The 12,226-nt window shown below is 38.8% G+C and overlaps 1 protein-coding gene across 1 annotated transcript in view; it reads left to right on the forward strand.

Moving 5' to 3' along the window:
- LOC126457495 (putative ATP-dependent RNA helicase TDRD12) overlaps positions 1-12,226 on the forward strand; it is a 449,051-nt gene that overhangs the window by 391,856 nt on the left and 44,969 nt on the right. Inside the window, exon 24 of the mRNA XM_050093799.1 lies at positions 350-829. Within this exon, the coding sequence (XP_049949756.1) occupies positions 350-829 (480 nt within the window). The remainder of the gene's footprint in view (positions 1-349; positions 830-12,226) is intronic.

The following is a 12,226-nucleotide window of genomic DNA, read 5'->3' on the forward strand; positions in this document are numbered from 1 at the left end:
TGTCAGTCTTGGTTGTTTTATTCCCACACTTGTGGCTTGTTTTATTCGGAACATGGCACTGATCACCTCATCGTTTCGTCCCATTCTCCCTCTTTTAATCCAACCAACAAACCAACCAACCCCTTCCCATATTAGTGTAATGTGCGTATTAGTGTTATTGTGCTGTCCAAGTCATGTGAGGAGCATACCTAAATTTTACTTTTCCTTGATGTTAAAGTATTGTTATTAATTGGTTGCTAACTGCTTTAGCCAAAACAATATTTTCTCCATCTATGTTAAGATTATTGAAGTTCAGCAAACTATTCACTGTATCTTGAACCAGCAGCTCAAATTTGCTCTGTTAAAATAGGTGTGTGAGAAGAAAGAAAATGGAGCGACAGTAACAGGAGGTCATAAATACAGAGTGATTTTGATTGATGACGAAGATACTGAAGAACCAATAATCAATAAAAAATTAGTTCAACGTGGACTTGCTCAACTTAGTGAAAGTGAGAAGCACTTGTTTGATAGTTGTGTTCTTACAAAGCAGCAGTCATCTAGTGTGGAAAGTAGAAAAAAAGCTAAAAATAAAGGACTAAATAAAGATCATGGTACTGATATAAACAGCCAGTATGTTGCTGCTGCTGCTTCTGATGATGATGATGATGATGATGATAATTTGGATAAGTTGATAAATAAGCCAGGTGATGTACTGGTAGGACTTCAAAACAATCAGCTAGTACCATACGGTGCAAAAATTCAGGATGACATGAAGACACCATTATTTGATTTTAATGAATTTGAAATGGATGATGAGGATTTCTACGCCTTCATGGATTGTCTACTGAAGGTTAGTGAACCAGCATTTTATATTTTTATGAAAACATTAAATTTTGAAACAGTTTTTAGAAAAATGAAATTAAATTAGAATTTAATTTTTCAATCACAGTTATTATATGTGTATTTTTGTCATATTTCTGTTAGTCATTTCTCATAACAAAATACAGGTCTATCACATTGCAAAAATGTTGTATTGTTTGATCTGTTTCTGGCTGGGCTGTAAGACAGTAGTGTGACTTTTTGATTTAATTGAGCTATAGTCCATTGTCCGCAACTGATCTATACTTCAAGTAAAATAACTTTGTGATTTGCATGTCAGTGAGTCTGGTGACAGAGATCAGTCGCCATCTAGTGGGTCGCTGCCCCCCCCCCCCCCCCCCCCCCCTCCCACCCCCCTCCTAAGCCCTACATGCTCACTGTGTAGCCTGTTTTTCAGGATTCTCTGCATGACTGCTCACCAGGAAACTTTCTGCTCACCACTTCAACTATCAATTCCAAAGTTTTGTTATTTGAGGTGTAATATCTTATCACATGTTCAACAATGTTCATATACTACAAACTGTGGAAATCCTCCAGTTATCAAGTTCTGTATGGCATATTGTCATTGATGACATTGCAGTTGAAGTGTACATTTCCGTGACTTCTTAGTTGAATCAAGGCCTTTAACCACTGCATGTGGCTTATCCTTCCATGGACATTGTAATTAACTGATTCAATGATTCAAACAAGAAAGAAATTTCCTTGTAGATGAAAGTAATTACGGGTGTCCAGCAGTAGCCATTATTTAATAAAATGTGTGTCATGGTCTCAGAATGATTGGAAATTACACACACTGCACCTTCCTTCAATTCCTTGGGTGTTGGGGGCAGGGGGGGGGGGGGGGGGGGGGGGGAAGAGGCCACTGCCATTCATAAACATAGTGCAAAGTTCTCCTACTAGATGAGGTTAATATAGATCTCCAGAAAACAAAGGTACAGATCAGATGGTGTCAATGTGTGGGTGAATATAGTGTTGTGTTTCTCTGCTTGTTGGACGTGTTCTGGTTGCCAAGTTGTCATGGCAACTTTAAAAGAATAAAGAATGTCAGTGAAGTTTTGTTTCTTGTGTAAAAGATCAGCAACGGAGTGTCACCAAATGCTTCCAAGAGACTTCCCAGAAGAATTCTATGGGCTGCACACAAGTTTTTGACTGCTTTTGGTGCTTTCAACATGGTGGGATGAGTGTTGAAGACCAATCTCATTCGGAAACCTTGCAACATAATGAAACTAGAAAAACACTGAGAAAAATCTACCAAAAATTCAACCAGGATCATCGTTTCATGATCCTCCAAATTTCAGCAGAGGCAAGCATGCCAGCAGATTTTGAGTGAGGATTTGCACTTGAGACATGTTGCTGCTAAATTTGTTCTGCGCCTTCTCACACAGGGCCAAAAACTGATGTGTTCCAGGACTTGAAAATGGAGTCTGAAAGTAATCCATACTTTTTGAACAAAGTCATTACAGGTGATGAGAGTTTTTACTACGGGTAAACCAAAAAAGCATCAAGCCTGGGGAGGACTCCCAACCGAGAAAAGCAAAGCAAGTGAGGTTGAATGTGAAGATGATGACCATTGTCTTTTTGGAATTGGTAATTTGTACCCCCTGGCCAGATTGCTACCCAGCAGTATTATTTTGGAGTTTTAAGACATCTGCGAGAAGGTGTGTGGAGGAAATGCTCAGATTATGGCAGTCAGTTGACTGGTTGATTCATCACAACAATGCTCCTGCATACACGGCCTTAAGAGTGACCCACTATTTGGCTTCTCAGGGATGGACTGTCATTCCCCACCCTCCATATTTGCCAGACCTAGCCCCATGCAACTTTTTCCTATTCCTGCGAATGAAAAAAAAATGTTCAAAGGGAAGCATTATGATGACGTGGGGGCAGTAAAAACAGCTTTGCAAAGAGCAATGGACAATATAACAATTGAAGGGTTCCAGGCATGCTTCAAACAGTGGGAAAAAAGACTTTACAAGTGCATCACATCTAATGTAGAGTACTTTGAAGGTGACTGCTGAAGGAATTTTGTAAAAAGGTCCATTAATAAATTCTTATAACAAAGATCTGCTCTTTCTTTTTTTGGGGGGGGGGGGGGGGGGTGTCGTGTCTCAATATAATTGTAGGTTCACAGCTATTAGATAGCACTTTCAGGGACAAAAGGAGTAGAGTTTGAGTTCTTGTATGGACCTCCAGATTCGATTTTCCTAGGCTTCCCTAAATCAATTTAGGTTATGCCAGAAAAATTCCTGTGTAAGTGAAATGACTGAGCTCCTTCCCTTATTGAGTTAGTGCTCCATTTCTGATTATCTCATTGTTAAATGTTATAAAACACTCATGCCTCTCATCCGAGCATATTTCTCATGTGATACTGGAAAATGCAGTCCATCTACAAATGACATTGCTTACAAAACAATTGCGCACCCTATCTTAGAATGTTCCAGAAGTGTGTGTGGGCCCCATATCAATGGCGTCATCAGAGATATTGAATGTGTATATAGATATTAACAAGTTAGTGTGATCCAGTTTTAGAGCCCACTGATCTACTGATCTATAGTTGGAGAGTGAATATGGATCATGGCCGTATGCACCTTAACAGCCAATATGAAGTGTTACGTTTCTGACAGTACAACTAAACCAGCATAAGCCTCCTAACATCTTGGGACAATGGCCATTCTTTCTGCAAGTTCTAGACTTGTGTTGCTGAAGAAGTTACTCATTATTGAGAGCTCCTCAGGGAAAAAGAAGCTAGGTCATCAGAAAGTAAGTCCATTTTGGACTGTCTGTGTTTGTCAGCAAGTCCTTTTCGAAATGTGGTGGAGGTTCTTCTGACTGCTGTTGAATGCATTGTGTGCAGCCAACTACAGATTGTGTCTCTTGTCATCACCAGTGATACCAGTCACCTGAATTGAGAGGCCATCCATAAGACCAATAGCCTTATTCAAGCTGAACAAAATGAAAAATAGCATAACAGCATGCTGTAAAGCAGTTTCCAACTGCAGAAGAGGTTGTCCACACATAGTGCACCCTTTCCTTCAGTATGGCCACTCCAGACCACACACAAGCACTATGACAACTACAACAATCCAACGCCCCGCATTCACTGTGATTAATCATCCTCCATACAGACCTGACTTTGCCCCATCTAATTTTCATCTATTTCCAAAACTTATAAAACACCTTCAAAAAATTCATTTCGACAGTGATGAAGCAGTGCAAGGACAGATGAGGGTGTGGCTTCAACAACAGATTCTACAGTGATAGCAACAGCAAATTGTGTCCCATTGAGAGAAACATGTTTGTTGCCAGGGTGATTATGTTAAGATATAAATTTGTACCCATGGATAATAAATATGTAGAATGTTAATAATGTTTGCTTTGCTTAGAAAGCTATAAAGGCTTTCACATGAAAAATTCTGAGGCATTACTTTTTAGCACATCTTCTAACAACTGCTTAGTAGTAGAAAGGCTTGTGGACTGTGTGAGATACCTGTGAGATTCTAGTGACATTATGTGAAAGAATTTGCTCCCCTTCTTGCAGCAGTGTATCATAGGTCGCTTGAGCAGTAAATGGGGCATGGCAACTGGAAAAAAAGTGCATACCATTCCTGTTTTCAAGAAGGGTCATCAGACAGGTGCACATATTTAAGGCTTATATTGGTGGCATCAGTCTTTTATAGAATTATGGAACATGTTTTATGTTCACGTATTATGAAGTTTTTGGAGAGCAAGAATCACCTCTATAAAAATCATCAAGGACTCTGTAAACAGATATCTAGCAAAACTCTGCTGTCTCTGTTTCTCCATCAGATCTGTAGCACTGTAGACATCACCACCCAGGTTGGTGCCATGTTCGTTAACTTCACGAAAGCATTTGAAACAGTCCTAAACTGTGATTTAGTGAAAAAAAATATGAGCGTCTTGAGTATCAGATCAGATTTCGACTGGATTCAAGACTTCCTTGCTGCAGATATAACTCAACAAGCCACCCTTAATGGAACAAAATTTCTGGAATATCCAAAGGACGTGTGATAGGACCATTAGTGTTATATAAAGGGTCTAGGAGAAAACATCAGAAGCTCCATAAAGTTGTTTGCAGATGATTCAGTTATCTATAAGAAGGTAGCAATGTCAGAAGGCTGTAGCAATATGCAAAACAAAATGTAGAGAATTGCTGAAGGGACTAGCAGTTGACCCAGAATGTAAATAAATGAAACCTATTGCACTTACATAGAAAAAAAAATCCAGTATTTCAGAACTAAACTGTCGATGATCGATTGCTGGAAACAGTTTCTAATGTATTATATCTAAGAGTAACTATCCAGTGCAACCTTAAGTGGAATAGCTGTATAAAACAAATAGTAGGAAGAGCATATGCTAGACTGAGAGTCATAGCAAAAATCTCAAAGAAAATATACATCATCTACAAAAGAACTGGCTTACAGAACACTTGCTCCACAGATTCTTGAATATTGCTCATCAGTCTGGGACCTTTTCTGGTAGGATTAACAGAAGAGGTAAAGAAGATCCAATGTGAAGGGGCATGTTTCATCACAGGATCATTTACATCATGGAGACATTTACTGTGAAACTGTGAGAGAGAACATTCTGAGAAGAATGGGAAAGCATAGTACTGTCCCACATATGTCTTGCAAAATGACTACAGTGAGAAGACTCAAGAAATTAGAGCTAATACAAAGGTTTACCTGTCGTCGTTATCCTCTTGGGCTATATGCAGATGGAAAAAGGAAGGGGTTAGTGGTAAAGGTACAATTATCAAGACAAATACAGAATCAGAATGGAAGATCATCTGAGTGAAGATACTTATTTAAGGTATGCCTAAAATAGTAATTGAATGTTTCTGTTGTACACCCACATCAAGTAATGGTGAAATTCTTCAGAGAAAGATGAGAAGGTATCACATGTAAACAACCAGTGTCTCAAAATGTAAATTTGCAAGATATTGGACAACTGCATCTTTCCTAAACATATATGTTCTGTAGTCTAGGGGGTAGCATCTTTGATTAGTAATCAAAACATCCTCAGTCCCGGGTTCAAAACCCACCACTGCTTAAATTTTGATTAATAATTAGCATTAGAAGTTGAAGACTTCCAGCATAAGAAGTCACCATCATTCTACCAACAGCCTTGTCAAAGAGGGTGGAGGAGCGGACAGAGGTTCAGACTATCTTGTCCTTGGGGTGGGAAACTGGCCCTAAAGGCAGAAGAATCAGCAATGATCAGTGGCATGAGGATGCAGAAGTCAATGGAAAACACTGCATTATAGACACACAATGTGCATTCACAGGACATGTGGCCTGTAATTGAAAATGTATCATGATGATCTCTCCATTGGCAAAAGATTCCAGAATGGTCCCCCATTCGGATCTCTAGGTGGGGACTGCCAAGGGGGAGGTGACCATGATAGAAAGTATGAATAACCAACAAAAGGAAAACATTCTACGAGTTGGGGGGGGGGGGGGTTAGAATATCAAAAGCTTGAATATGGTAGGGGAGCTATAAAATCTGAAAAGGGAAATGCAAAGGCTCAGTCTAGATATAGTAGGGGTCAGTGAAGTGAAACAGAAAGAAGGCAAGGATTTCTGGTCAGGTGAGTATAGAATAATATCAGCAGCAGCAAAAAATGGTATAACGGGACTAGAATTTGTTATGAATAGGAGGGTAGAGTAGAGAGTGCGTTGCTGTGAACAGTTCAGTGATATGGTTGTTCTTATCAGAATCGACAGCGAACCAACACTGACAATGATAGTTCAGGTATACATGCCGATATCACAAGCTGAAGATGAAGAGGTAGAGAAAATATAAGGGGATATTGAAGGGTAATACAGTACGTAAAGGGAGATGATAATCTAATAGTCATGGGGGGACTGGAAATGCAGTTTTAAGAGGAGTAGAAGAAAGAGAGGAGAAAGACTAATTGAGTTCTGTAATAAATTTCAGCTAGTAACAGTGATTACTCTGATCAAGAATCATCAGAGGAGGAGGTATTCTTGTAAAAGGCCAGGTGATACGGGAAGATTTCAGTTAGATTACATCGTGGTCAGACAGAGATTTCAAAATCAGATACTAAATTATGAGGCCTACACAGGAGCAGATATAGACTCAGATCACAATATAGTAGTGATGAAGAGTAGGTTGAAGTTTAAGAGATCAGTCAAGAAGAATCAGTGTGCAAAGAAGTGGGATACGGAAGTACTAAGGAATGACGAGATGTGCTTGAAGTTAGTTCTCTAAGGCTGTAGATACAGCAATAAAAATTGCTCAGTAGGCAGTACAGTTGAAGAGGAATGGACATCTCTAAAAAGAGCAGTCACAGAAGTTGGAAAGAAAGACATAGATGCAAAGAAGATCACTGTGAAGAAGCCATGGCTAACAGAAGTAATACTTCAGTTGATCAAAGAAAGAAGAAAGTACAAAAATATTCAGGGAAATTCAGGGATACATAAATACAAGTCGCTGAGGAATGAAATAAATAAGAAGTGCAGGGAAGCTAAGATGAAATGGCTGCATGAAAAATGTGAAGAAATTGAAAAAGAAATTATTGTCGGAAGGATTGACTCAGCACATAGGAAAGTCATAAGCAACCTTCGGTGAAAATAAAAGTCAGGGTGGTAATGTGAACTCCACTGTTAAATGCAGAGGAGAGAGCGAATAGGTTGAAAGAGTACATTGAAGGCCTGTATGAAGGGGAAGATTTTTCTGGCGTAATAGAAGAAGAAACAGGACTCAATTTAGAAGAGAGAGGGGATCCAGTATTAGAATCAGAATTTAAGAGAGCTTTGGAGGACTTAAGATCAAATAAGGCAGAAGGGATAGATAACTTTCCATCGGACTTTCTAAAAACAAGTGACAACAAAACGACTGTTCACATTGATTTGTAGATTGAGTCTGGCAACATACCATCTGACTTTCGGTAGAATGTCATCCACACAATTCTGAAGACTGTGAGAAATGACTAGTGCAAGAATTATCGCACAATCGGCTTAACAGCTCAAGAATCCAAGTTGCTTACAAGAATAATATACAGAAGAATGGAAAAGAAAATTGAAGATGTGTTAGATGATAATAAGTTTGGCTTTAGGTAAGTTTTAGCCATCAGAGAGACAATTCTGATGATGTGCTTGATAATGGGAGCAAGACTAAAAGAAATTCAAGGACTTGTGAACCTGAAAAAAGCGTTTGACAATGTAAAAGAGAGATGGGTAATATACAATATGTACAAGAGCTGGGAGGGAATAATAAGAGTGGACGACCAAGAAGGAAGTGCTCAGGTTAAAAAGGGATGTAGTCTTTTGCCCCCACTGTTCAATCTGTATATCAAAGAAGCAATGATGGAAATAAAAGAAAGATTCAGGAGTGGAAATAAAAGAAAGATTCAGGAGTGGAATTAAAATTCAAGGTCAAAGGATATTAATGATATGATTCACTGATGGCATTGCTATCCTGAGTGAAAATGAAGAACTACATGATCTGTTATGGAATGAGCAGTCTAATGATTTCAGAATGTGGATTAATAGTAAATTGGAGAAAGATGAAAGTAATGAAAAGTAGCAGAAATGAGAATTCTACTACGTAGGTAGCAAAGTAACCAAAGATGGACAGAACAAGGAGGACATCAAAAGACTAACACTGGCAAATAGGGCATTATTGGTCAAAAGAAGTTTACTAGTATCAAAGATAGATGAGGAAGAAATTTCTGAGAACGTACATTTGCAACGCAACAGTGTATGGTAGTGAAACATGGACTGTGGGGAAACAGAATCGAAGCATTTGAGATGTGGAGCTATAGATGAATGTTAAAAATTATGTGAACTGATAAGGCAAAGAATGAGGAGGTTCTGCACAGAATCGGAGAGGAAAGGAAAATGTGGAAAACACTGACAAGGCGAAGTGACAGGTTGACAGCACATCAGTTAAAACATCGGGGAATGACTTCCGTGGTATTATAGGGAGCTGTGGAGAGCAAAAACTGTAGAGGAAGGCAGAGATTGGAATGCTTCCAGCAAATAATTTAGGACATAGGTTGCAAGTGCTTCTCTGAGATAGGAGAGGAATTCGTGGCAGTCCACATCAAACCAGTCAGAAGACTGATGACTAAAGCAAACCATGTTCATCCACACATGGGTGTGAAAATTAAGAAATTTTCAGATCAAGAGACCTTTCCAGTTGTTGATTATCCTGGTATGAGTGTCAGCATTTTGTCTTAGCAACATGCTAATGAAGTCAACTCTCACTATCATTCATAACTTGATTCAATAATTTCTTCTGTTATTGACACAGCTTTCTTATTTTGTGGATTACACATAATATACAGAAAGATAAAACATTTCTTTAACAATGATCAAAAAACTAAGTCCTATGGCAGAACAACTGAAATTTTAAAGAAGTGGTGATGACCTTAATCTTTTAGAACCAAAATTTGGTTCTTTGGGAGCTCAAAGCAGGAGAGGTGTGATAAAGAACTACTGAAAAGGTAGCATTGTGAGGAAAATGCTACTCAGAACCCAAAGTTAGAAACAGTACAGATGTTAACCTGGTCGAATAATCACAATGTCAGTGTAGTAGTAAGAAGATGCTTTTTGCCTATCCATATGTACAAATGGTTACTAAATTACGTAAACACTGATTCTCTAGAAAAACTGGTCTACAATGTTATGTGTAACTATTCTTAACATGCAAGATTTGTGTGTTACTGCAATGCATTAAGTTAGTATGCAGTTCTAAGGCATCTGTTTTCCTATGAGTCAACAAATGTGGACAAAAATTGTGGTTAGATTGTAAGACTACAAATAGCTAAAGTAAATGTGTTGAAGACTGACATTGTGCCACCTGTATCAAGATCTACATGTGCAAGCATGTCAGCTCATCACCAAATAAGGTGGCACGGTGGATAAGTCACTGGACTAACATTCGAGGAGAGTAGGATGCAAAACCCCATTTGGTATCCAGATTAATGCTTTTATGGTGTTCATAAATCGCTAAAGAAAAAAGGAAAAACGGTTCCATTGAAAAGAGCATGGCTTATTTTCTTCCCCATGCATTTCATGCTTTAGTAGTCTCTCTAGTGACCTTGATTTTGATAGGATGTTACGTCCTTACATTACTTCACTTCTTTCTTCTCATGTTTTGGTAACATTAGCTTAATCCGCTCAAAATAAAATCTTCAGTTATACTGTCTAAACAGTTTAAGGGTATGGCCACACAAGCAATTTCTCCAATAGAAGTAGAGCTGGAAAAATTGCAGTCAGGATCTGAGCAAGTATGCCGGCCACACACAGCAGGAAAAAGTGCCAGGCGTTAGCAGTCAGATGTACAATACACATGCTGGAGAAGCAACTTCTCGAGAACACCAATGAACAGTGTTTCATTGAATAGCAATTCAGGTTTTACACTGTGTTTATTACTCGCTTGTTTCTGTTGAAGTCAAAGCCAGCAGAGGAAATGATTAATCTACCCTGTAACATGTCAACAAAGGGAAAGTTCATTTTTCTACATTAGGAATATACCGATGTATTTTGTGAGTATTATCATAGTAGATAATTCATTTGAAAAACTGCTATCTGTAGTGAAAACTGACATATCTAAAACAAACACAGTGGTCAGAACTTTTTCATTGTTCTAGTAGCTTGGAAGATAGCAATTACTGTTACAGATATGTTGATGTGGGGGGTTGAGACCACGAATTTTGTTCAAAGCAAATGATCTGGATAAAAAAATTTACACACAAGATATGAAATTTGCCTCAGCCGAAACCACTTGCAAACGGACCTACTTGTACATCTTTTCCACTTGTATTTGTGGCTGATAAGGAATTTGACCTCTGTGAAAACCTCCTAAGATCTTTCCCAGAAAAATACTAGACAACTAAAACCCCCACCAACAGCTTCTCAAGAGCTAGACTTTTTCTTTAATGCCTTTTAGCTGGTAAATTGTAGATTTTGCATCAGGTGATAGATGTGAGTGTTAAATTTGTTGACATTATACTTACAACATATTGTGTGCTTCACAGTTGTGTGAGGATTGTGGATGACTACAACTCCGAGGACACACTGACATGTCTATTAAACAAGTCGCCTATGGGACTGGAGGTAACACAAATAGAAAGTTTTCCAGACACCATTTCTCAGACTATTTCTGTCATGATCATGGATCAGTGCCTTGGCAGAACTGCTGTAAGGAGTAAATCATAAATGGTTGTCCTAACCAAAATATGAAGAAGAAACTTCTTGCAAATATAGTTTTGTATAGTTTTGTACCTATCAGCTTTATTTCTTTGTTTCAGTTCAATTTTCTCCCTTTCTGTTCAATAACTGCTAGCCGTGACCCAACCTTCATTATGGTCTGCACACTTTATATCATAAATACATGGATATTTTTGTACCTCCAGAATTAACAGCTCACTGTCCACATAACTCATGTTGCTCATCAACACTGAAACGTTCTGGTTGGGAGCGCACAATGGACAGAATGCCACATGAAAAACTGCATATGTGGCCACTCAGGCTGCTGGAATTCCTGCTGTGAGATAGGCTGGGGCACATTTTGATGCATGCAACACTTGAAGATGTGCCCCACCTGTGTACCAGCGGTGTGAGTTCCAGTATCGTGTGGCCACACGCACTGAGATGCCCAGCTCAAATGCCCCTGGAAAAATCGCATTTGTTGTCTTAGCCTAAAGCAGTGTGCCAAATCTGAACTTGAACTTGAACTTGGACTTTTGTCTTGTTGCTAGGGAAGGTTTGGGTCCAAGTCACATTGTGAAACCAGGTTTTTGGTCATTCAGAAGCATCATAGCAGCAAGCATTCTGTTGCAGTGTGTTAAATTCATTTTGACTTCTCAAACAATCAGGATCACTGAACATATAGGGTGTTCCAACTAACTGTATCACCTGCAAGAATATAGTTCAGAGTTTGCTGACTTCCAAAACAGCTGTCTGACTGAAAAGTCATGTGGATGACATGCTATAAAAATGCAGTGGTCGTTAGCATTTTTTTAAAAGGGGCAATTGTGGCACCTGCCCAACCTCTTTCACTCCCAGAATTGCAGATTCATACAAGAAAAGCCAGTGACATAATTCTTTTGTCTATTGGAAGAGAAATTATGGAGTGAAAGTATGACGAATATTGGGATTATTGTGCTATTGTTGCAACCATGTGAAATGTGCAGTATACAGAAGCTTTTTCCACACTCTGTGTAGATTGACCTAGACATGATGTGCTGCTTGCCTCGGCATGGAGAGTGGTCTAAACACCCAAGTTGGTACATCGTTCAAATGGCCACAACATCAACACAAAGATCCCCACATTTAATGTATTATTCATCCATAATGTCTTGTCAGATCTACACAAA

Source organism: Schistocerca serialis, chromosome 2 (assembly GCF_023864345.2).
Source record: "Schistocerca serialis cubense isolate TAMUIC-IGC-003099 chromosome 2, iqSchSeri2.2, whole genome shotgun sequence".
Classification (NCBI taxonomy): domain Eukaryota; kingdom Metazoa; phylum Arthropoda; class Insecta; order Orthoptera; family Acrididae; genus Schistocerca; species Schistocerca serialis.